Source organism: Staurois parvus, unplaced genomic scaffold (genome assembly GCF_062004578.1).
Source record: "Staurois parvus isolate SC_StPar_1 unplaced genomic scaffold, SC_StPar_1.0 ptg000267l, whole genome shotgun sequence".
Lineage (NCBI taxonomy): Eukaryota > Metazoa > Chordata > Amphibia > Anura > Ranidae > Staurois > Staurois parvus.
The window spans coordinates 5,721,360-5,747,942 of record NW_028318063.1 but is presented as its reverse complement, the minus strand read 5'-3'; the positions used below and the strand labels follow the sequence as shown (position 1 = coordinate 5,747,942).

General features: G+C 40.1%; 1 protein-coding gene across 1 annotated transcript in view; it reads right to left on the bottom strand.

Annotated features, from left to right (window-relative positions):
* The window catches only part of ARG2 (arginase 2), a 126,998-nt gene extending 101,711 nt beyond the window's left edge, over positions 1–25,287 (bottom strand). Inside the window, exons 1-3 of the mRNA XM_089681504.1 lie at positions 25,044–25,287; positions 13,695–13,767; positions 6,564–6,741 (exon numbers count right to left, since the gene is read on the bottom strand). Coding sequence (XP_089537630.1) covers positions 6,564–6,741; positions 13,695–13,767; positions 25,044–25,160 — 368 coding nt within the window. The 5' untranslated portion in view covers positions 25,161–25,287. The remainder of the gene's footprint in view (positions 1–6,563; positions 6,742–13,694; positions 13,768–25,043) is intronic.
* Between the last annotated feature and the right edge of the window lie 1,296 nt (positions 25,288–26,583).

Below are 26,583 nucleotides of genomic sequence, written 5' to 3'. Positions count from 1 at the left end.
GTTTTGCATTAATTGGGCATAAAATGTGCTCTGAACGTCATCTAAGTCACAACAATAGAAGAACACAGTCTGCTGAACATAATACTACACAAACATTAGATGTTGCCATGGTTTAATTGCACATAACATGTAAACATTCACAGTACAGGGAGGAAAAAGTATGTGAGGCCCTAGCTTAATGACTTCTCCCAGAGCTAATTGGAGCCAGGAGTGAGTCAACCTTGACTCCAATCAGTGTGATGATATTGGATGTGTTGCTGACAGCTGTCCTGCCCTTAAATAACACACACCTGTTTTGGGTTTACTGGTTTCAAGAAGCACTGTCTGATGTGAACCATGCCTCGCAGAAAAGAGCTCTCAGAAGACCTACGATCAAGAATTGTTGACTTGCATGAAGCTGGAAAGGGTTACAAAAGTGTCTCCAAAAGCCTTGATGTTCATGTGTCCACAGTAAGACAGACTGTCTACAAATGGAGAAAATTTAGCACTGTCGCTACTCTCCCTAGGCGTGGTCGTCCTGTAAAAATGACTGCAAGAGCACAGCGCAGAATGCTGCATGAGGTAAAGAAGAATCCCAGAGTGTCAGCTAAAGACCTACAGAAATCTCTGGCACATGCTAACATTTTTCTTGACACATCTACAATAAGGAAAACATTAAACAAGAATGGAGTACATGGGAGGACATGGGAGGACAGTAAACATTCACAGTGCAGGGAGGAAAATGTATGTGAACCTTTGGACTTAATAACTGGTTGACCCTCCTTTGGCAGCAATACCTTCAACCAAACATTTCCTGTAGTTGCAGATCAGACCTGCACAACGATCTGGAGTAATTTTGGACCACTCCTCTTCACAAAACTGTTTCAATGTAGCAATATTCTTGGGATGTCTGGTGTGAATCGCTCTCTTAAGGTCATGCCACAGCATTTCAATCGGGTTGAGGTCAGGACTCTGACTGGGCCACTCCAGAAGGCGTATTCTGTGCTGTTGCAGCCATTGTTTTGTTGAATTACTTTGTATGCTTTGGGTCATTTTCCTGTTGCATCACCCATCCTCTGCGGAGCTTCAGTTGGCGGACAGATGGTCGTACGTTTTCCTGCAAAATGTCTTGATAAACTCTGGAATTCATTTTCCCATCAATGACAACAATCCGTCCAGTCCCTGAGGCAGCAAAGCAGCCCCAAACCATGATGCTCCCTCCGCCATGTTTTACAGTGGGGATGAGGTTTTGATGTTGGTGTGCTGTGCCTTTTTTTCTCCACACATAGTGTTGTGTGTTCTTCCCAAACAACTCAATCTTGGTTTCATCTGTCCACAGTATATTTTGCCAGTAGTGCTGTGGAACATCCAGGTGCTCTTTTGAAAACTTCAAACGTGCTGCAATATACTTTTTGGACAGCAATGGCTTCCCCCGTGGTGTCCTCCCATGTACTCCATTCTTGTTTAATGTTTTCCTTATTATAGATGTGTCAAGAAAAATGTTAGCATGTGCCAGAGATTTCTGTAGGTCTTTAGCTGACACTCTGGGATTCTTCTTTACCTCATGCAGCATTCTGCGCTGTGCTCTTGCAGTCATTTTTACAGGACGACCACACCTAGGGAGAGTAGCGACAGTGCTAAATTTTCTCCATTTGTAGACAGTCTGTCTTACCGTGGACACATGAACATCAAGGCTTTTGGAGATACTTTTGTAACCCTTTCCAGCTTCATGCAAGTCAACAATTCTTGATCGTAGGTCTTCTGAGAGCTCTTTTCTGCAAGGCATGGTTCACATCAGTGCTTCTTGAAACCAGTAAACCCAAAACAGGTGTGTGTTTTTAAGGGCAGGACAGCTGTCAGCAACACATCCAATATCATCACACTGATTGGAGTCAAGGTTGGCTCACTCCTGGCTCCAATTAGCTCTGGGAGAAGTCATTAAGCTAGGGCCTCACATACTTTTTCCTCCCTGCACTGTGAATGTTTACATGTTATGTGCAATTAAACCATGGCAACATCTAATGTTTGTGTAGTATTATGTTCAGCAGACTGTGTTCTTCTATTGTGACTTAGATGACGTTCAGAGCATATTTTATGCCCAATTAATGCAAAACTCCACGTAATCCCAAGGGGTTCACATACTTTTTCTTGCAACTGTATTCTTATTAATATGGCCAAATTTACCACCCTAACTTCTCCCACAGTTTTTACACTACAGACAGTAATATACCGAAACGTGCGGCTTGTTCCCGATTGGTGTGCTATTACTTTGTGGAATGTTTCACCACATGGTTCACGAAATATCAGCATTTTTGTGGTGAAATTGGTCCCATTGGAATGAATGGCGGAATGTTCAAAACTAGAGTGGGAGCTGAACACAAGACACTTCACACAATTTCCCCAGAAATTGTAGCTTTTATAGTATAACTTGTTTTACTATAAAAAGGTCATTCAGTGTAGCTTAGGGTATGGTGACCATCATCCCTATTTGCACAATAGAGAGAGTTACACCTTACATTTTATGGGATTTTTAACCTTGGAGTATATACAAAGAAACCAATTTTTTAAAAGATCAACATTTTATTTGAACAAATATCTTTTATCTGACAAATTAATACTTATCGAGTAAACAATACATATTAGCCAATATAAAACACACGGACACCACGGGGGAAGCCATTGCTGTCCAAAAAGTATATTGCAGCACGTTTGAAGTTTTCAAAAGAGCACCTGGATGTTCCACAGCACTACTGGCAAAATATACTGTGGACAGATGAAATCAAGATTGAGTTGTTTGGGAAGAACACACAACACTATGTGTGGAGAAAAAAAGGCACAGCACACCAACATCAAAACCTCATCCCCACTGTAAAACATGGCGGAGGGAGTATCATGGTTTGGGGCTGCTTTGCTGCCTGGACGGATTGTTGTCATTGATGGGAAAATGAATTCCAGAGTTTATCAAGACATTTTGCAGGAAAACGTACGACCATCTGTCCGCCAACTGAAGCTCCGCAGAGGATGGGTGATGCAAAAGGACAATGACCCAAAGCATACAAAGTAATTCAACAAAACAATGGCTGCAACAGCACAGAATACGCCTTCTGGAGTGGCCCAGTCAGAGTCTTGACCTCAACCCGATTGAAATGCTGTGGCATGACCTTAAGAGAGCGATTCACACCAGACATCCCAAGAATATTGGAAACAGTTTTGTGAAGAGGAGTGGTCCAAAATTACTCCAGATCGTTGTGCAGGTCTGATCTGCAACTGCAGGAAACATTTGGTTGAGGTTATTGCTGCCAAAGGAGGGTCAACCAGTTATTAAGTCCAAAGGTTCACATACTGTTTCCTCCCTGCACTGTGAATGTTTACATGTTATGTGCAATTAAACCATGGCAACATCTAATGTTTGTGTAGTATTATGTTCAGCAGACTGTGTTCTTCTATTGTTGGGACTTAGATGACATTCAGAGCACATTTTATGCCCAATTCATGGAAAACTCCACATAATCCCAAGGGGTTCACATACTTTTTCTTGCAACTGTATAGTATCAGTCATTTTGGATATGCAATGGAAGGCATAGTTTTGTTATCACTATTGAGATCAGTGATCTTGTTTCCAATAAGATTCAATAAGTGCAAATATGGAAGAGGTGCCTGCCCACATCTCCAGCATATTGGAAAAACCCATGTGTTTAACCTGCTTGAGTGTACTGGGTCCCTGTACCACCAAGCTCATAGTTTAAAATTACCCACTGATATATTTGTATTGATAGAGGGATTATGAGTCTGAAGAAGAATTTTGGATCTGTGCTCATCAGAGAGCATATAAGATAATTCTTGCTCCCAGTGGATCAAGAAGAAGGATGGTTTTGATGTGCTGCTGCTGGTATCCGTTTGCACCAGACCTGGACATATTGCAGCCCCAGGGCCACATCTGGCCTTTGGCTTTTCCTATCTGGCCCTTAATGCCTCCACTGTCAGCATCCCTCTGAGGCTGTCGGCTTCCTCATTGAGCACTGAGCACAGCTGACCATGTGGAGAGCTGCAAGAATTGTAAAGAGAAGGCCCAGGAGTTGATTGGTAAAGCAGGGGAGCTCTGTTCTAATGGGCGAGAAGTGCCTAGATGACATCCTTATGCTCTTCTACCACTCTGCTACCCAACCAAGTTCTTCCTGTGCTAGTGGGCAGTAAAACCACAGCTCAGCTGCCCGTTTTTGCCACCCCAAACCACTTACTTGACAAGACCTATTCATGAGTAGTTGTACCTATTATTTTTTGTGCAGTGTTTTCTATAGGTTTACGTACTTACAGACCTTCTCCTAAGTGGCTTGATCGTGGTCCTTATAATTTTTGTAAGGTTGAACCTAATAATAATAAACCCCAAGTGACAGCCAGGGCAGGTGGCAGGATCTCTTTATGTGGACATTAGGGGTCTAACTTAACCTAATATGTCCCCTGCCCTTCACAGCATCTAACCAAGTACAGATCTGCTCAGTTAGATGCTCCCCTGGCTGTACTGGCCAGGAAATGGAGAACCTGAAAACGGAAGGTACAAAATCATGGTTGCTTCCAGGGTTTTTTTTTTTCAGTACAGTGGAGCTTGAGGCATGGATGTGCCTCAGGCTTCCCCCTGCTCTCCATTCTTGAAGTCGGCAACTGTGGTCCTGGGCTCCTGATAAAAGCTGGAGAGCCCAGGAAACTCAAGGGGGACACAGCGCCGCCCACACTGTGAAAGTGATCATCGGCTATACAGCCACTGCATCATTTTCACTTTCAAGATGGAAGCCAGCTGAAGAAAATAGGCACAGGCTTCTGCAGCCATCAGCTTGTGCTTAAGGGTTCACTCTTTGGACATAGGTAATACATTCAAATAGCTGAAATAGTTAATGAAGGCAGCTAAGAAGGAATTTATTTTTTATCTCTGCAGCTTACAGGATGTGACAAGGATACTATTGCACCACCACATCTAGGTATTGTAGGCTGCAATAAGTTACATTTTTGTTTCTTGGGTTTAGTTATTTTTTTAAAACCTTAAACCTATGCCATATACTTGTATGCCCTAAAACATCATCGGAAGACCAAAGGCTCACTTACCGCGTGAAATTACTAGGACCTAGGTGTCAATTTGGCAGTATGTAAAATGATTTATTTAATTTGTAAATAGCTTTGTCATGCTTTGTACCAGAAACATAATTTTTGTGTACTCATAAATAAAAAAAAATCACAGATTTACACTACAATTTTACACTTTTTGGATAAAATCTGCACTTTTTTCTACATTGACAGCCTACAACGAGGTCAAAAAGAATTTCTGGTCCCCATATATATGATTTTTAGGTATTATAATTAATGACAAAGTTGTTGCTGATATATCCATAGTTAAAATGTAAAAGTTACTTTGTTCCATAAAGATTCATAGGCATGGGAGCTCAGTTGGCTAAATTCTATTTAGTACATTAGGATTTTTTAAACTGACCAGCTTAAAACACTTTATTTCTGTGCAGCAAGAATTGAATGTGTCACCTATGACATAATGGGAGGAAAATGTCATCAATGGCAAACTAATAATCCCCAAAACTTTGTCTGATAGTTATAATATGGAGGTGCTCAGTATTTATTCACTCAAGCGAATATGAAGAGCTTATTTTTTTTCTTCCAATATTAAAAGAACACATAAACATTGTATTAATTGATCAAAGTGGAAAAATGTAACTTTTTTGTTGGTGCACACTTTTAGGTTTCGATTTCAAAGATTTATATATTCAGTTGTGTATAATTGCTCCCAAGTGTGAAGAGTGTATTTATGACACCATTTAAATTATTGCAAACATCAGATTCAGATTTTATGCATAATAAAGGAGTTCTGTGGTTATAGCATACACTTCAATTTTAGAACATCAGCATTGTAATAACTATACAAACAATGTAAGCATGAAAGATCTACCTTTTCTTGGTGAGTTCTGCCTGTCTGCTGGCCAACTATTTCCACAACGTCTTGGATTTCTTGTGTGCTTTGCAGCTTCTCCTCTGCAGTTTACTTTCAGTTTATAAGGACTACATACCCCATGGTACCTTGCTGCCTGCAAACTGTGGTTCTGGTCCTGACTCCACCCCCTGAAATTCCTGCTCTCAGTACCTCTGTAGTTCAGAAGGCAGTGTGACACAGCAGTGCCCACTCACAGGGCACAGTAAATACATGTCACAGAATTCAAGGACATAAATGTGTGGGGATCTTCACTAGGTTTACAGACTTCAAGTTTGTTTAGAATAATAGAAGTAGGTTAGAAATAACTGAAATACAATGTGAAAATGAATATATAATTGTACATTTTGACCACAGATACGCTTTAATAGAATGTCACATGTAAATCAAGAAGTTTAGAGTTACTAAATCCGGTAAAATCTGAGTTTGCAAAGGTGTTTAATGCACTTGAGATGCATTTATATATTTTATTGCTATTGCAAAAAATAATAAAATAAAAAAAGTTGTGACTTCTACATTTTGGTTCTTTGTCCCTGTCCTGGAAAATTTAGGAGGAATGCCATGTGCTCATGCTTGTAATAGTAGTAAACAGACTTACCTATGATCTCCTCCCAAAGTTACACAGGTATGACCAGCTGCTACTACTCTACTAACTTCATCAGCCAACACTTGACATGCAAGGCCAACTGTACGTGGGTATTTAACAGTGTTGTTGTACAGCTTATCATTAGGAACTTGGGCAAAGTGTAGATCTCCTACATCATATACATCACATCCTGAAAAACAAAATAATTTTCAGTTGTTACTTGACATAAACTATAGTAGAACTATAAAATGTCTGTCACAAAAGTATTGAACTAAGAATACTTTGTCAGACCATTTTTGTATGACTTGATGCATTTTAAATATAATTTCTTGGAAAGGGTCCATGCCCAGAATGTCATAATGGACCAGTCTAAGGTATGACATTCTCCAGCAGTGGTTTATCAACCCACTTGAGTCCTAACCCTGTGTTGTTTGACATTTCTTCTTGTCATACTTCCATCTGTTGAGTACCTCCCACAGTTGATTTGTTCACACCAAGCTGCTTGCCTATTGCAGATTCAGTCTTCCCAGCCTGGTGCAGGTCTACAATTTTGTTTCTGGTGTCCTTCGACAGCTCTTTGGTCTTCACCATAGTGGAGTTTGGAGTGTTACTGTTTGAACTTGTTATCAGTATAAAAGACACCTGTCCACAACCTCAAACAGGTGCCATTGATACAGGTAATGAGTGCAGGACGGAGGAGTCTCTTAAAGAAGAAGGTACAGGTCTGTGAGAGCCAGAAATCTTGCTTGTTTGTGGGTGACCAAATACTTATTTTCCACCATAATTTGCAAATAAATTCTTTTCAAAATCAGCCAATGTGATTGTCTGGATTTTTTTTCTCATTTTGTCTCTCGTAGTTGAGGTCTACCTATGATGCCAATTACAGGCCTCTCTCATCTTTGTAAGTGGGAGAACTTGCACAATTGGTGGCTGACTAAATACTTTTTTGCCCCACTGTATATCCTGTATTATAATAATAATAATATATATCCTCTTTGGGAGCAATACTCTGCAGATCTATGAAATCGGAAGCGAAATCCTCCACACAGCATTCCAAATACTTTTATGCACAGGCTCAGAAAGGAAAGAGAGAACAAAGCAGACGATCGTGTGATACCGTTTGACACATTTATTCATAAAAACTCATCAAAATCCACTCACATGGAACAGTGTCTAGCCGACACTAGCAACAAACACATTTCATTAAAATCATTGCAGGAAGCCGGGCACGTCGGCCGCTTATAGAATGTAGTGACGTCAGTCCGAAGCTCCACCCTACACATTTTGTCACCTGACGTCTTCACAGAGCAGAAGGATGAACCTTTTTTTGTTCACATATAATTTTTATCACAATTGTATATTTAATTTGACAATAGCGCTACCTTTTCTGTTTTTGTTTCATTACACCAATAATAACCTTATACCATTCAATGTATAAATCATTAATTACTATTCTCTGAAAATGTGGAATATTTATATACTGAATTCCACTGAGGAGTTGACTATTGAAAGTTAGAATTAATTTACTAGATGCAGCCTTAATGTCCCCAAAGAGATCTTGGAACTCTTGGACAAGAATGTGAAGAATGAAGCAGACAAGGACTGGAATGATGAGGAGGTAGCTGATATGCCCAGTAAAGTGGTGGAAACTTTTTTGGATTGGATTTTCCAACTTTAGAACAAGTCTGATAAACATTGTGGTTATGGATAACTAACTTTGTTATTGAAAGATTTCAGCCTTTGCTATGGAGAAGAATGTACAGGATTTGAATTTGATTATTTACTCAGTCACTGAATACGTGTTATCTCCAAAAAGACATGGGGATAGCTAAGAGTGAAGTTTTGAGGGATCCCCATACTCAGGAGGCGTATCAGATTATGTTTTGTGGCATAATTCTAAGTATGCTCATGGTGTGTGCTAGAAATATAATCTTATAAATTGACAACTTTGTTTAAAAAAAATACATTGTCATTTTCTTAATTTTTCAAAAAAAAGTGTAGCAAAAATATGAACTTTAATTAGTTGATCAAAAGACTCACCGTGCCTCTTAGTAAATACATTGGAGGGCCCACTTTGCAATATTTGGTCATTATGTGGGTACTTCTCTTGCCCTGCCACTTCAGGGCCTTAAGAAATGTGATTTGTAGTCAGGAACTCATATGTGTAATTTATACCCCTTGAAAGCCTGAAGCTGTTCCTTTGATTGTGGGCCACTCTTTGCATTTAAACATCAAAAAGTCTCACACATGTGTCTATGCCCATACTGAAGGAGTATACAGTAGGAATGTGTCTTGAGGTATAATTGTTGGTATGCCTATGCTGCATGTGCGAAACAGCTGGTTCAATTGACAACTTTGTGGAAAAATATGTATGTACTTTCTTTATTTTTCAAAAAACTCTGTTACTAAATACCTTAGGGGGTCGGTAAGTCGTCAATCAAGATCTACTAGAGGGGAAAGGGTCAGAAGACACCACTGTACAGGGGCACATGGGGCACTACTGTGGGGGAGCACAGGATAATACTGTGGGAAGGGGTCACAGTACACTACTGTGGGGGAGCAGGGGTGTGTGTGATGTGAAAGAGGGCAGAGGATACTACTGTGGGGGGGAGTGATGTGAAGTTTTAAACACTGCCGCTCTGCCACCTTTCCCCCTAGGGACCTCTGATATCTTCCATAGTGTCCATATAGACCTTAACCTCTGCAAGGTTGCCTACCCCTGCGTTCAAGTGTCTACTTTCCATAAAGGGTTCATTTTTGGGGGTGTTTGTACTGTCCTGGCATTTTAGGGCCTCAAGAAACAAGATAGGCAGTCAGAAAATCAGGGTTGATCAATTTCCATATACTGTATACCATGGTTTGAAGACTCCCAAACTTTCACACAGTCTAAATAATAAGAAAGATTATTTGTTTGCAAAGTTTTATAAAAGAAACTAAGGGAAAGACTTGGAGAACATGGCTGGCTAGTGATCCAAAATGCCCAAATATCACACTATATAAAGATATAGTGTGATATTTTGGCATTTTGGATCACTAGGCAGCCATGTTCTCCAAGAAGGGCAAACAAAACAGCTCATCTTCAGCAAAAACAAACAAAACAGTCCATACACTGGTACAAATCAAAGCTTCAGATTCCCGCCTGAATAAACAGGGTTTTTAAGTTCTGGCTGCTCCAGAGTTCCAAACAAGATCAAAGAAGCCCAGCAGTGTCTCAACAGACAAACAGCCCTGCTCCACACAACAGCTCATCGACCTATTGGCTACTTCTGTTCTTATCAGGCCTCTCTGGTGTTTTAATGCTGAGAACTAGAGATGAGCGAATTATTCAAAAATTCGATTTGGCTGATTCGCCGAATTTGAGGAAGAAATTCGATTCGATGCGAATTAATTCGCTATGAATTTAACTTATTAAAAGGGTTTCTAGGCTTCAGAGAGCCTTTAAATTAGTGCAGAACACTGTACCTTTAATTTAAATGCCCTTGGAGATGAGGAAGGACAAGGAGAAGGAGAAGGATGAGAAGAAGGAGAAGGAGAAGGATGAGAAGAAGGAGAAGGAGAAGGATGAGAAGAAGGAGAAGGATGAGAAGAAGGAGAAGGATGAGAAGAAGGAGAAGGAGAAGGATGAGAAGAAGGAGAAGGATGAGAAGATGGAGAAGGAGAAGGATGAGAAGAAGGAGAAGGATGAGAAGAAGGAGAAGGAGAAGGATGAGAAGAAGGAGGAGAAGGATGAGAAGAAGGAGAAGGATGAGAAGAAGGAGAAGGAGAAGGATGAGAAGAAGGAGAAGGATGAGAAGAAGGAGAAGGATGAGAAGAAGGAGAAGGATGAGAAGAAGGAGAAGGATGAGAAGAAGGAGAAGGAGAAGGATGAGAAGAAGGAGAAGGATGAGAAGATGGAGAAGGAGAAGGATGAGGAGAAGGAGAAGGAGAAGGATGAGAAGAAGGAGAAGGATGAGAAGAAGGAGAAGGATGAGAAGATGGAGAAGGAGAAGGATGAGGAGAAGGAGAAGGATGAGAAGAAGGAGAAGGATGAGAAGAAGGAGAAGGATGAGAAGAAGGAGAAGGATGAGAAGAAGGAGAAGGAGAAGGATGAGAAGGAGAAGGATGAGAAGAAGGAGAAGGATGAGAAGAAGGAGAAGGAGAAGGATGAGAAGAAGGAGAAGGAGAAGGATGAGAAGAAGGAGAAGGATGAGAAGAAGGAGAAGGAGAAGGATGAGAAGAAGGAGAAGGATGAGAAGAAGGAGAAGGAGAAGGATGAGAAGAAGGAGAAGGATGAGAAGGAGAAGGATGAGAACAAGGAGAAGGATGAGAAGAAGGAGAAGGATGAGAAGAAGGATGAGAAGAAGGATGAGAAGAAGGAGAAGGATGAGAAGAAGAAGGATGAGGAGCAGGATGAGAAGAAGGAGAAGGATGAGAAGAAGGAGAAGGAGAAGGATGAGAAGATGGAGAAGGATGAGAAGGAGAAGGAGAAGGATGAGAAGAAGGAGAAGGATGAGAAGAAGGAGAAGGAAAAGGATGAGAAGAAGGAGAAGGATGAGAAGAAGGAGAAGGAGAAGGATGAGAAGAAGGAGAAGGATGAGAAGAAGGAGAAGGATGAGAAGAAGGATGAGAAGAAGGAGAAGGAAACAAATAGATACAATGTTTCAACCACTGTATGGAGGGAATGTCACAGAACTGTCAGAAATAGCGGAGCTCTGCAGATACACTTAGCGGAGCTCTGCAGATAGATACAGCGGTTGAAACATAGGCTATGTTTCAACCGCTGTATGGAGTGAATGTCAGAGAACTGTCAGAAATAGGCTATTTCTGACAGTTCTCTGACATTCACTCCATACAGCGGTTGAAACATAGCCTATGTTTCAACCGCTGTATCTATCTGCAGAGCTCCGCTAAGTGTATCTGCAGAGCTCCGCTATTTCTGACAGTTCTGTGACATTCCCTCCATACAGCGGTTGAAACATTGTATCTATTTGTTTCCATTTATGGAAACAAATAGATACAATGTTTCAACCGCTGTATGGAGGGAATGTCACAGAACTGTCAGAAATAGGCTATTTCTGACAGTTCTGTGACATTCCCTCCATACAGCGGTTGAAACATTGTATCTATTTGTTTCCATAAATGGAATAAACTGTCAGAAATAGTGGAGCTCTGCAGATACACTTAGCGGAGCTCTGCAGATACACTTTTTGCCGGCTTGGAATTCTTCTTATTTTCATCCTACTTCTTCTTCTTCTTAATCCTCATCCTCTTCTTCTTCTTCTGAGGATGAGGATGAAGAAGAAGAAGAAGAAGAAGAAGAAGTAGGATGAAAATAAGAAGAATTCCAAGCCGGCAAAAAGTGTTTCTGCAGAGCTCCTCTAAGTGTATCTGCAGAATAGAGGAGCTCTGCAGATACACTTTTTGCCGGCTTGGAATTCTTCTTATTTTCATCCTACTTCTTCTTCTTCTTCATCCTCAGAAGAAGAAGAAGAGGATGAGGATGAAGAGGAAGAAGAAGAAGAAGAAGTAGGATGAAAATAAGAAGAATTCCAAGCCGGCAAAAAGTGTATCTGCAGAGCTCCTCTATTCTGCAGATACACTTAGAGGAGCTCTGCAGATACACTTTTTGCCGGCTTGGAATTCTTCTTATTTTCATCCTACTTCTTCTTCTTCATCCTCATCCTCAGAAGAAGAAGAGGATGAGGATGAAGAGGAAGAAGAAGAAGAAGAAGTAGGATGAAAATAAGAAGAATTCCAAGCCGGCAAAAAGTGTATCTGCAGAGCTCCTCTATTCTGCAGATACACTTAGAGGAGCTCTGCAGATACACTTTTTGCCGGCTTGGAATTCTTCTTATTTTCATCCTACTTCTTCTTCTTCTTCTTCATCCTCATCCTCAGAAGAAGAAGAAGAGGATGAGGATGAAGAGGAAGAAGAAGAAGTAGGATGAAAATAAGAAAAATTCCAAGCCGGCAAAAAGTGTATCTGCAGAGCTCCTCTATTCTGCAGATACACTTAGAGGAGCTCTGCAGATACACTTTTTGCCGGCTTGGAATTCTTCTTATTTTCATCCTACTTCTTCTTCTTCATCCTCATCCTCAGAAGAAGAAGAGGATGAGAATGAAGAAGAAGAAGAAAAAGAAGTAGGATGAAAATAAGAATAATTCCAAACCGGCAAAAAGTGTATCTGCAGAGCTCCTCTATTTCTGACAGTTCTCTGACTTTCACATTTACAGCGGTTGAAACATTGTATCTGTTTCCGAATAAAAACATCTGTATCCTAAATGGAAACAAATAGATACAATGTTTCAACCGCTGTACATGTGAAGGAACTGTCAGAGAACTGTCAGAAATAGCGGAGCTCTCTGCAGGGACACTTTTGCCGGCTGATCGGGAAAAATCCGATTCGCGCACCCGAAGTAGGCTAATATTCGGATTCGACGCGAATCGAATTTTTCCTGAAATTTGAATCGAATTCCACTTCGCCTGGTTCGATTCGCTCATCTCTACTGAGAACTCAAAATTGCTTTACGTGTCATCTCTCTTGAAGGGACTTCGACCCAAACAAAGATGGCACATATTTACCATCCAGGACCTATCACTGGGGTCCTGTACAATAATAACATAAAAAAAACCTAGTGGTGATTAAATATACCCAACAGAAAGCTCTATCTGTCTCATAATTCATTTGGGTGCAGTGTTGCATGTAATTTAACTTTTCATGTAATGTAGACCTCATTTACAAGGGCTTTCCTATTCAAACACCCGTGTGAAGGGTCATCTTCTCCCACATGGGATGCACAAGTGCTTTATGCATCAGTATGCAAGCAACCCATTCATGTCTCATTCTATGCACACTATCTACATTCAGGGACATGCACCTGCACCCACATAGCTTTAAAAATAGGATCAGCAGCTGTGTCTGTGCCACTATGCATTCCAATAGAAATTAATTGGACTGCTTGCATGGAACACCTGTGCATCTTTTTCAGGCAAAGACCACCCTTTGCAGGACTGTACACATAGGTACAAACCTGTGAATGACACCAAAGATTTGTAGTGCTAAAAACTAGCCTGGACAGGAAGGAGATTTAAAATGCCAGTCTTCAAGTGGTTAAAAAGTAACAACAAAGAAATTCTCATATATGAATGTATCAAGGTCTTACCTATGCTGGAGAGTCTTTCAATAAGTTTGGCATTTCTGATTGCAGCTGGTCCATGCTCTACACCTCGCCATTTCTGCAATACATTTTGAATACATTAAAGCACATATAAACCAGCAAAATTAGATGTGCGTAAGCATTTTCAAATTTAGTAAAGGAGCAGCACAGTGCTTCTGCCTTGCAGCGCTAGGGTCATTGGTTCAAATCCCAACCACAGCATGTGTCCCTGTGCTTGCATGGGTTTCCTCTGGATATTCTGGTTTCCTTCCACATTCGAAAGACATACTGGTAGGGTAATTGTCTCCTGTCTAAATTGGCCCTAGTATGTGTATGTATGAATGTGAGTTAGGGACCTTAGATTGTAAGTTCCTGGAAGGCAAGGACTTATGCGAATGTACAATATACTGTGCTCAACATAAATTGCTACACCCCTTTTGAAAAGTAAGATTTTAATCAATATCTCACAAGAACAATTTCCAACATTTTGACAAAACGGAGTTTTATAGAACATTTGTTTTGCTCAATATATGAAAGTAAAGTTAATAATATAACTTAGATTAAACAAATCTTAAGTTTACTCAAATTAGTTGATGCAAAAATGAATACTCTTCACAACAAAACCTACTAACACCTAATATTTTGTATGATCTTCATGATTTGTAAGACCAGCACCAAGTCTTCTAGGCATGGAATGAACATATTCGTGACATATTGCAACATCTATCTTTTTCCATTCTTCAAGAACGACCTCTTTTAGAGCCTGAATGCTGGATGGAGAGTGATGCTCAACTTCTCTTCAAAATTCCCCATAGGTGTTTGATTTGGTTCAGATCAGGAAACATACTTGGCCACTGAATCACTTTCACCCTGTTCTTCTTCAGAAATGCAGCAGTGGCCTTAGATGTGTGTTTTGGATCATTGTCATGTTAGAAAAATGCACAATGACCAAGGGCACTGAGTGATGGAAAAATTTTCTCTTTCAATATAGAGCAGTACATCTGTGAATTCATGATGCCATCAATGAAATGTAGCTCACAGCAACACTCATGCAACGTAACAGAAGGACACTGCCACCGCCATGTTTCACTGTAGGCACCATGTATTTTTTTTTGCACTCCTCACCTTTGCAACACCATACAGTTTTGAAGCCATCAGTTTCAAAAACATTTATCTTGGTCTCATCACTCCAGAGTACAGAGTCACAGTACTCTTCTTTTTCAGCACTGGCCCTGGCAAATTTTAGGCAGGGTTGTTTTGTGGGCTTTAGCAGAGGCTTCCTTCTTGGACCACACCCATGCATGCCATTCCTCTGCAGTGTACATGGAAACAATTGTCACGGGAAACAATCACCCCAGTTTCCATGGACGGCTTGGAGGTCCCTGTGAGATGGTTGCAGTTCTATCTTTGTTAAATTTTTGTATCACTTTTGCTACGTATTTTGACTGATAAGTAAAGCTTTGCTGATCTTCTTGTAGCCTTCACCGTTCTTGTGTAAACAAATTATTTTCTTTTTCAGGCCTTGTGACATTTTTCTTCCATGTAGTGCCATTGCTGACAGCATGAAATGGGAAGGGTCAAATTTTTACCTCATTCACTAAGCTCTGGAGCAACTGCTCTTGTAGAGTGTAACTGCACTTTGCAAAGTGCACAGTCTGTTTGCCTTTAGTAAATCAACTCCAGTGTCTTCCTCTCAAGCTTTAAACAAGTTCCTGCTCTCGTGGTATGTCAGTCAAGTGATGTGTCTGCAACACTCCAGACAAGGGTTTCTCAACCAGGGTTCCTATAGAGGTTGCTAGGGGTTCCTTGAGCAATGAGAAATTTCTGCTATTCAGATAAGTTTCCACTGACACCATTGATCTTTTTAGTTATCTACAAAGTGGTAATTCTTCCCAATGACCACAAGAGTAAGGAGCATTATTCCAACTGACCATCACACTAATCTATCATGAGTTGTAGATATAGTAATTTTTAGCGAGGATTCCCTGGGATTGGGAAGTTATTTCAAGGGTTCCTCTGTGTTAAAAAGGTTGAAAAAGGCTGCTCCAGACAGTACTCCACCCCACCCACCCCTTTCCTTTCCCTATCTTTACAGGGTCTCTCCCTCTGTCCAGGGCCTGGTTTTAATGGGAATTCCTATACCAAGTAAAGGGCTAATACATCTGATGCCAAGGTTCAAATTACACTGTATGCACAATTATTAGGCAAGTGAGTATTTTGCGCAAATCATCATTTTTATGCATATTGTCCAACTCCAAGCTGTATAAACTTGAATACTTATTGGATTTAAGCATATCGGGTGATGTGTATTTGTGTAATGAGGAGGGTGTGGCCTAAGCCCTATATCAAGGTGTGCATACTTATTAGGCAGCTTCTTTTCCTCAGGCAAAGTGGGCCAAAAAGGAGAATTAACTAACTCTGAAAAGTCAAAAATTTTGAAAAGTCTTTCAGACAAGTACATTTACATCCACCTGTCCATAGGGTTGCACAGACTTTCTGATCAGGTCTGCATAAAAAACTTACGGGTGGCCATAAGGTTATGGTGGGTTGCCATAATGGTATGACTGATTGGTATATACAAAGTGTAAATATTGCAGGACACCAGCGTGGCATTATCATACTACTTCAGCATATCCACAGTTTACATATATTATATTACTGTGCCAGTAATAAAAAAAAAAATATATATATATATATATAATTAGGCGTAAGACGGCAGTCAGATGGAAGTGGTCTGGTGGCTATGCAGCTACCCAATCGCTTCCACACACTTACTATCTTTTAGACCCTTAAAGTCTCATTAAAGGGAACCTGTCTCCAAAAATTCTATCATATAAGGGGATTTTTTTGTCCTCTGAGATGGAAAAATTTTAAATACACCCAAGAGCACATAACATACAAATGTAAATGCCTAGGTTTGAGAGCACCAACACATGATAACATTGATTGTGCTCTACATGTTACACATCACTGCACACACTTGAGTGAGAACAATCATTTCTAGATTCATTATTTACAGTTAACTCTAAACTGATGACCTGTAGGGGTCTTTAAAGCAATTCCCAATGGAAAATATAGGGTACAGAAATTGGTCTCCATTTCACGGGCACACACATTTTTAATTCTTAACATGTTGGGTATCTATTTACTCGGTGCCACCTCACCTTTTATATTATACCAAAAACCCAGGTAATATATTGCAATTATGCACCCTAAAATTCACTTAAGTGTATTTTTTTACTAAAATTCTATAAATCGCTGTGCTAATATTGTGTGACAAAAAATTGGAACTATCACTATTTATTATCTAGGGTGTCTGCTTTCAGAAAATTTATAATGTTTTGGGGATTTACATAATCTTCAGGCCTAAAATGATTTTTTTAAAAATGCAATGATGACTCTGGCAGATGCACTGTGATTAGTTCCTGGGTATACCCCGATAAAGTTTTGAAAACTGGCATGCCCACATTTCCTGAAGTACTACAGCAGCTATCCTCCAAGCATGAAGAGAATTGTACTGTGAAATATTATTTACATATAGATGAGTGCATCTCTCTAGAAGTGAAATGGCTTTGGGTTCACAGATGCTTCAACTAACAGGCAAAACCAAATGGACTTTCACCTAAACACTGATTGCAAGTCTAGGTTAATTTGCCAAGTAGGTGAAATCTGGCTGGCCTGTGGTAGCATGTATATTGAGTAAACCCTATTACCCAGGATTGGAGATGTTAGACTAAGAGGATTAAGGATAAATGAGAGCATTGGCAGCCTAAATGCATATTGTTTCCCCAGCCAGAGATTCCCTGGAAGGACAATATGGACTGGACACGTCCAGTATATGATACAAACAGATTTGCACGTCCGATTACAGAAGTCCAATACTTGTTACAAATAGTTACAAGGTGACACTTGCCTCATGTTTTTCACCTTACAAGATGAGTAAATATTGAATACCATGGAATACCAATTACAGGGTGATACACCTACATAACATTTTTACCTTTACCTGGTGCGTTACCAGTGCAGTATTTTGAACAAGTGGAATTTAGCAAAAGTGAGACTGTTTGCAACTAAATAAACTGCAAAAGGCTGCCAGCTTTCTACATTTATTTGCATTTTTTTTATAGGCTGAGACCCCAATGGCTGTTGTCAGCAACGTTGCTGGATTTTCAATTATGGTGGTGGATTTTTAGAGGAAGAATTGGTCATTTTCGTTCCTAAAACTTATGCCTGCCACACACACTGAAAATCATTTTTATACCTTACCTAAAAATATAAAAATTGAGGCAAAAAGAGATACAAATATATTTTTGCCTCTGTCCGATTCGCCAGAGTCTTTAACATGAGATAGAGTTTCATAGGTTGATAAAAGACACATCAATCTAGTTCAACTGATATATTAAAAAAAACCTCCATTAATACAATCCTATACCCACAATTGATCCAGAGGAAGGCAAAAAAACCCTAAATGAAGCATGACAAATTTGCTCCAGTATGGGAAAACATGTTTCCTGATCCCCAATGAGGTAATTGGATATTCCCTGAATCAACTATCAATGGTGTTATTACCTATAAATGTTTACATCCAGTTATATTTTGTGCATTTAGGAATGCATCCAGCTCTTTTTTAAAACAATCTACTGAGCCAGCCGAAATAAATTCTTGAGGGAGTCTATTCCATATTTTACAGATCTTACTGCGAAGAAGCCTTTCCATATGTGGAGGGTAAATCTCTTTTCATCCAGACGTAAAGAGCGCCCCCTAGTCCTCTGTAGTGACTGAAAGTGAATAACTCTACACCCAGCTCACCATAAAGACCACTTATGTATTCATACATGGTGATCATATCCCATTAATTGCCTATTTTTAAGAGAGAATAAATTCAGTTCAGCTAATCTTCCTTCATAGCTGAGCTGTTCTCCAGTTCTCCAATATCCTTTTTGTCAACGTGTGCCTAAAACTGAACCGCATATTCCAGATGAGGTCTTACTAATGCTTTGTACAGGGGCAATTTTACCAAGGATAAATTTCTGCAATACTCTATGGAAAATCAATTTCTTATCCCAAAGATTGTAAGACAAAGGGAGATCAGTTGCATATGGCACAAAGAAGCTTTTGTCATTGGTTTAGTAAGGGACGGGATCACAGGACACCGTGCAGACATACAATGTGCCTGTACGTAATGTGCCTGTCCTTGAACACGGGGTGTGTTCAAAAGACAGACTGTGATTTGGAGTGGGTCTGTGGCAGGGGCAGGCTGTTATTGGTCAGATGGGCAGCTAAACAAACTACCCAATACAGGCATTCTGTTTGTCTGGACAGTGTCCTTTATCTCTGAGTGGCCAGCCAAGGGATACAAACTGCAAGCAGAAAAAGGTGAGCAGCATCTAAGTGCAGCAAATCAATAATTTTTATTAAGCTCATAAATTGGCAAGTCCTATATCAAAAACCGCAACTTGCTTATCAAAAAGGTAAACACCACTGTCGTCCTGGTCCCAGGATCCCACTGCAGGCAGCCATCGCTGTGTTTCCATATGAATATTGTAGCAGCCAGAGCCGACAACCAGAACCAGGAGGTGGAAGGGTACTGCAATACAGCTTGGAGCGCACCGCTAGAGCAGGGGCAGGAGTAACATCAGTCCAGGGACACAGAGTGGTGTGAACATGGCTACGTGTTATGTAGCATGTGTTATGTAGCTTCTTCCTCAGGCCCTGACATAATACTTTCCTTGCATTGTGTCACGGCCTGAGGAAGGAGCATGCATGCTCCATAATGCGTAGCCAAGTTCACACACCGTGTACCTGAACTGTCATCACTCCTGCCCCTGTGTTGGCGGTGCACTCAAAGCTGGGTTGCAGTAACCTTCCACTTTCTGGCTCTGGCTGCAACAATATCTATACAGAGACACAGCGACGGCTCTTGATAAGCAAATTGCAGTTTTTAATATGTGAGTTGCCTTTTTCTGCTTGCAGTTTGTATCCCTTGGCTGGCCAAAGGTAAAGGACACTGTCCAAAGAGAATGCCTGTATTGCCTAGATGGTGCTTCCCTTTTTCTGCTTGCATTTTGTTTCTAGAGTTCACTTCTAACTCTTGGATAGTAGCCACAAGTTTGAAGCGGACCATAGGAGTGTTTGCCTTGGACTCCACATTAGACTTTAATTAGACTTTCAAGCTGTGTTGTACAATGACTTAGCCCTATGGTTTTAACTCTTTTTGAGCCATAAATACAAAGGATACAAACTGACCACACTAGCTGCGTAGGTCCCATGTTGGTATGTAAACAGAGATTGCACCATGCATGTGAAGTATCACCATGAACGTCAGATGGAGGACAGTAATTCTAGCACTAGACCTCCTGTGTAAATCTAAAGTGGTAACTTTAAAGGCTTTTAAAGCATCGCCTATGGATATAAAAAATGTATGTAGAGTGTCGTTGTTGCATGGGCGTGCGCAATTTTAAAGCAAGACATGTTTGGTATCTACTTTTATATCTTATAAACAATTGGTCAATATATTGTGTTTTTGTGCATTAAAATGATAAAAAGTGTATTTTTTCCAAAAAACTTTGTGTTTAAAAAATCGCTGCGCAAATACTGTGACATAAAAAATTTCAACACCCACCGTTTTATTCTCTAGGATCTCTGCTTTAAAAATATATATAATGTTTGGGGGTTCAAAGCAGTTTTTGTTAGCAAGCAAAACCTGTTTTTTCATGTAAACAAAAAGTGTCAGAAAAGGCTTGGTCTGAAGTGGTTAGAAGAGTGGGTGATGTGTGGTATAAGCTTCTAATGTTGGCCCCGAAATGCTAGGGTAGTAGAAGCACCAACCCAAATGACCCCTTTTTTAGAAAATAGACACTTCAAGGTATTTAAGGGCATGGCAAGTATTTTGCAGATCTCAGATTTGTTGACACAAGTTTTAGGAAAATCGAGCAAGAAAACAAAAATGTATTTTTTCTTTTCTTTTTATCAAAATCCTGTGACAAAAATGATATCTGCAAAATACTCATTATGCCTCTTATTAAATTCCTTTGGGTGTCTTTCTTCCAAAAAGGGGTCATTTGGGAGGTTTTTGTACTATTCTGGTATTTAAGGGCCTCCGAAAGTGTAGTGAGGAAGTGACATAAGGAAATATGCCCCTTGAAAGCCTGAAGGCGGTCATTGGACTTTGGAGGCTTGTATGCGGCTAGGCTGCCAAAAAGTCTCTCACATGTGGTATCCCCATACTCGGGAGAAGTAGAAAAATGTGTTTTGGGGTGTTATTACACATATTCCCATGGCATGTACAGTGGGGCAAAAAAGTATTTAGTCAGCCACCAATTGTACAAGTTCTCCCACTTAAAAAGATGAGAGAGGCCTGTAATTGGCATCATAGGTAGACCTCAACTATGAGAGACACAATGAGAACAAAAAATCCAGACAATCACATTGGCTGATCTGGAAAGAATTTATTTGCAAATTATGGTGGAAAATAAGTATTTGGTCACCTACAAACAAGCAAGATTTCTGGCTCTCACAGACCTGTACCTTCTTCTTTAAGAGGCTCCTCTGTCCTGCACTCATTACCTGTATCAATGGCACCTGTTTGAACTTGTTATCAGTATAAAAGACACCTGTCCACAACCTCAAACAGTCACACTCCAAACTCCACTATGGTGAAGACCAAAGAGCTGTCGAAGGACACCAGAAACAAAATTGTAGACCTGCACCAGGCTGGGAAGACTGAATCTGCAACAGGCAAGCAGCTTGGTGTGAACGAATCAACTGTGGGAGCAATAATTAGAAAATGGAAGACATACAAGACCACTGATAATCTCCCTCGATCTGGGGCTCCACGCAAGATCTCACCCCGTGGGGTCAAAATGATCACAAGAACGGTGAGCAAAAATCCCAGGACCACACGGGGGGACCTAGTGAATGACCTGCAGAGAGCTGGGACCAACGTAACAAAGGTTACCATCAGTAACACACTACGCCGCCAGGGACTCAGATCCTGCAGTTGCAGACGTGTCCCCCTGCTTAAGCCAGTACATGTCCGGGCCCGTCTGAAGTTTGCTAGAGAGCATTTGGATGATCCAGAAGAGGATTGGGAGAATGTCATATGGTCAGATGAAACCAAAATAGAACAGTTTGGTAGAAACACAACTCGTCGTGTTTGGAGGAGAGAGAATGTTGAGTTGCATCCAAAGAACACCGTACCTACTGTGAAGCATGGGGGTGGCAACATCATGCTTTGGGGCTGTTTCTCCACAAAGGGACCAGGACGACTGATCCATGTACAGGACAGAATGAATGGGGACATGTATCGTGAGATTTTGAGTGCAAACCTCCTTCCATCAGCAAGGGCATTGAAGAAGAAACGTGGCTGGGTCTTCCAACATGACAATGATCCCAAACATACCGCCCGGGCAACGAAGGAGTGGCTTCGTAAGAAGCATTTCAAGGTCCTGGAGTGGCCCAGCCAGTCTCCAGATCTCAACCCCATAGAAAACCTTTGGAGGGAGTTGAAAGTCCATGTTGCCCAGCGACAGCCCCAAAACATCACTGCTCTAGAAGAGATCTGCATGGAGGAATGGGCCAACATACCAGCAACAGTGTGTGCCAACCTTGTGAAGACTTACAGGAAACGTCTGACCTCTGTCATTGCCAACAAAGGATATATAACAAAGTATTGAGATGAACTTTTGATATTGACCAAATACTTATTTTCCACCATAATTTGCAAATAAATTCTTTCCAAATCAGCCAATGTGATTGTCTGGATTTTTTTTCTCATTTTGTCTCTCATAGTTGAGGTCTACCTATGATGCCAATTACAGGCCTCTCTCATCTTTGTAAGTGGGAGAACTTGCACAATTGGTGGCTGACTAAATACTTTTTTGCCCCACTGTATGGGCAATATATAATTTAATTGACAACGTTGTGTTAAAAAAAATTTTCATTTCCATTAATTTGTGGCAAACAATAAAATCTTCCATATACTCAACATGCCTTTCAGCAAATATAGCAAATTCCTTTGGGGTGTCTACTTTCCAAACAGGGGTCATTTGGGGAATTTTTGTACTGAACAAGATGTTCAAAAAAAAGCGGTTACATAAAGGACAAGGTGGTAACCCAACACATAATAAAGACCTGACGAAGCTGAGTAAGATACACCCATCGGCGAAACGTGTTGACGTCACAGCTGGCTGCATCTACTGGGGTGACGCACTTTTTCGCAAATGGTGACACGAGGAGTCACGGCAATCTTCATCCAGTGCAGACCACTGACTGACGGCGTACCTATCTGGAGGCAGGGCTCTGCCTGTGGGAGTCTTGATTCTGGCGGCTGCCACATGGACTCCCTTCAAGGATTTCATCCATCCCAACAAGGTGAACTTGTCTTCTTTCGGCCATAGCAAGTGGTGAGTTTCCACACCCCCTTCATGTCTGGGCGACATGGCACTTTTCATCAAAGGTGAACAACACTACACCATTTACCCTACTCATCCTGAAAGGATTCTCTTTACAGCATATATTGGATGACTTCCCTTGAAGTCCCTTGACATTCACTCCCGCAACCTGCCAAGCAGGGGATGTTTCATCTGGTTGCTGTTTATGCCATATAGTGTTGACATCTTCACAGTCATCATTGATTCTGCTAGCCTTGATTCAGGTGCCAGGATTTATGTTGGACAAAGTGACTTATCCCATCTCTGGGACTGTTATTACTCACACACCGTGACTGGATTGTATATACAAATTATTTCAGCACACAGTCACCATCTATACCGAGCTGGTCTTATCACACTGATTATCAACATATCAGGCTCACAGTGTTTATCCCGGTGGTGCACCCCGTTGGTTTTGTTGTAATTTGGCAAAAGACAATTTTGTCATCAATTCAGCATATTATGCATTATGACCAAGCCATGACGTCTCTTTTATTTTTGTTTTTAAGGTTGTACTGTATATGTTGTCTAAGATGAGGTGATGGCTACTATGCAGTTTATTTTTCACAAATTTGGTATACACTGCAATATTTGCTAATAAAAGTATTACATTATTACCTGTTGGGTTACCGCCTTGTCCTTTAAGTAACTGCTTTTTTGTGAACATCTTGTTCGCGCCCTCCCCTTTTTTTTTGCTTTAGGTTCTTTTGGTTACTGTACAGCACTTATTTAGTGTAGCGGCACCCACAAACATTTATGCCTCCTCTAAGTTTGTTTTTGCTAGAGTTTTTGTACTGCCCTGGCATTTTAGTACCTCAAGAAATGTGGCAGTAGAAAGTAAAAGCTGCGTAAATTCCAATATTTATATCTTAGTTTTTAGATGCTACAACTTTCACAAAAAGCAATTAATATACATGTATTGGGATTTTTTACCACAGACATGTAGCAGAATACATTTTGGCCTAAATTTATGACTAAATTTGAGTTTATTGGATATTTTTTTAAAACAGAAAGTAGAGAATATCATTTTGTTTTCAAAATTTTCAGTCTTTTTTTCATTATATCACAAAAAATAAAAAATCTAGTGGTAATCCAATACCGCAAGAAGAAAGCTCTATTTGTGTGAAAAAAGGGACATAAATTGAGCACGCAATTACCAGTTGAAATAGCGCAGTGCCGAATAGAAAAAATGGCCTGGTGCCTTTTGCTGTGTTCTTTCTTTCTTCTTCTTTTCTCTTCATGATCCCCCCCCCCCTGTTTTTCTTTCTTACTTTCTTTCTTATTTGTTTTCTGTTTTGGATGCTGTTAGTGTTTGCATATGTTTAGCAGGCTGGTCTGATTGTATTGACTCTGTATTGACTCTACACAATGTTGTTTTGTGGTTGGTGATTGATTTTATATGTAACTGGACTGAACCTGGTTTGTGGTCTTTTATAGTGGCATCCACCTACTTGCCTTGTTGTTGTCTGTATGTCCTGTGAAAGTTTTCTATAAATAATGTCTTGGTCAGGAATGGGGGAAAACCTTCCAGGGCTGAAGTGGTTAATCCCAGTTTTATGAAACATATCATACATTTTAAGCTGTAAAGATTATCAAGTAATCTAACCTGATAAGAATTTCAGAAAATAAGGTTAGACTACTTGATAACCATTATACCTTGTAGCAAAAAATAATGGTGGCTGTAATGCAATACTAGTTCTAGAAACTTTACATTAGTTTTTCTTTTGTATATATTGCCATGTAATTACTGCTGATATATTTCTTAATATTACAAGTGATTCAAATGTACAACGCTTAGAATTTCATACAAAACACCTTTACAATAAATGTATCATAACCACGAATTTCAATGCTATCCAATATACAATACAAAACTTATTGAAAATTATTTCTAATTGAAAGCTTTTTGTGTCTACTTTCCTACCTGGCCCTTGCAGAACGGAGCCCCAATGACAGCCACAGAGCGAGTGCATTTGTTCCTCAGGAAAATAGGAGCCACACTCTTTTTTACCAACAATGTAAAGGAAGACCTAAAGGACATATTGTAGGGAACAGATGAGCACTGTCTGTGCCCGGCGATGGTGCGGTGCTGGATTTCTTTGTTATCTGCTTAACCTTGTTTGATCTGTTCCCAGCAGCATCCCGTATCCAGCTAAATGACATGCTAGACCATCCCACAACAAAAACGTCAGGACAGAAGCTCCCAGATTACCAATCAGGACGGCACGATTCGGAGGTGTGTCAGGCACTGCCTGCTCACTCCCTCGAAGCATAGTTTTGGCTTAACATTAGATGCTGAGGGTTCGTTATGTTGTTTGTAGGGATATTTTTAGAATATTTTTCTAAAAATTGCAGCATGATTTTGTTTATTCCGTTTGCTGCCAGGACCTCATTGACATTTTGTACCCCTGGTGGTCAGGCTATTTTTTGTTGTTTTCTGCGACACAATTAAAAGTCTTATACACAGTTCAATGTTCTTCCAAATCTCCTAAAACTAACCAGATCTCTTGAAGACTTCAGATACTGCATCAAATCCATAATCTTCCAGTGTGGACATGTAATTTACAGAAAAATGTGAGATGTTAAGAAAGAAAGAGGAAATGTTTAACAGCTAAAAATATAACCTAATAAAAAAATGAAATAATAAAAAAAAAAAAAATACAACGGCTACAATAGATTTTGATCACACCATGTTTATTTGTGTTTTCTTACATTCAAATTGTTTAAACATCGCCATGCTTGTGGATGTCGCATCTTCTTTACAGCTGCAGATTATAACCATATGATGTATTAAAGTATTGAACCCAAAAGAAAACATTTATTATATTGCAGCTCACCAATTCTTAGACTCCGTTCACACCAATGCATTTTTAGTGCTTTTTGCAGAAACGCACTACAGTCCATTTAAGGCTAAGTTCACACCTATGCAGTTTGCGTTTGCCCTGTTTCTGCATTGTATTTTTGCCGCGGTTTTGATCTGTTTTTCGGGGGGGTTTGTTACTAGGCAGTTTTAAAACGCAAAGCACCTCAAAAACGCATCAATAATGTGGTAAAATCACAGAAAAAACGCACTACATGCTTTTCTGCAGCGTTTCCATTGAAGTCTATAGAACCAAGAATGCAACTTTTTGCATTCCAAAAAAACTGTGAAAATGTGGAGATGTTAAATGGACTGTAGTGCGTTTCTTTAAATCGCTGTGGAAAACGCTTAGGTGGGAACCTAGGGTAACTTGGTTTCCTATGGAACATGGTCACATCTATGCTTTTTTGAGCTGCTGCATTTTTGGAAAAAGCATTTTTAGAAATGCGCCATTTTTGCTACAATAGAGTTCAATGGAGCATCTGCTGAAATGCATGGTAGTACGTTTTTGCTGCGTTTTGCATTTTTATTTTATCTAGCAAAATAAAATTCCACAAAAAAAAAAACTGAACAAAACGCGGTAAAAACACATTTAAAAATGCAT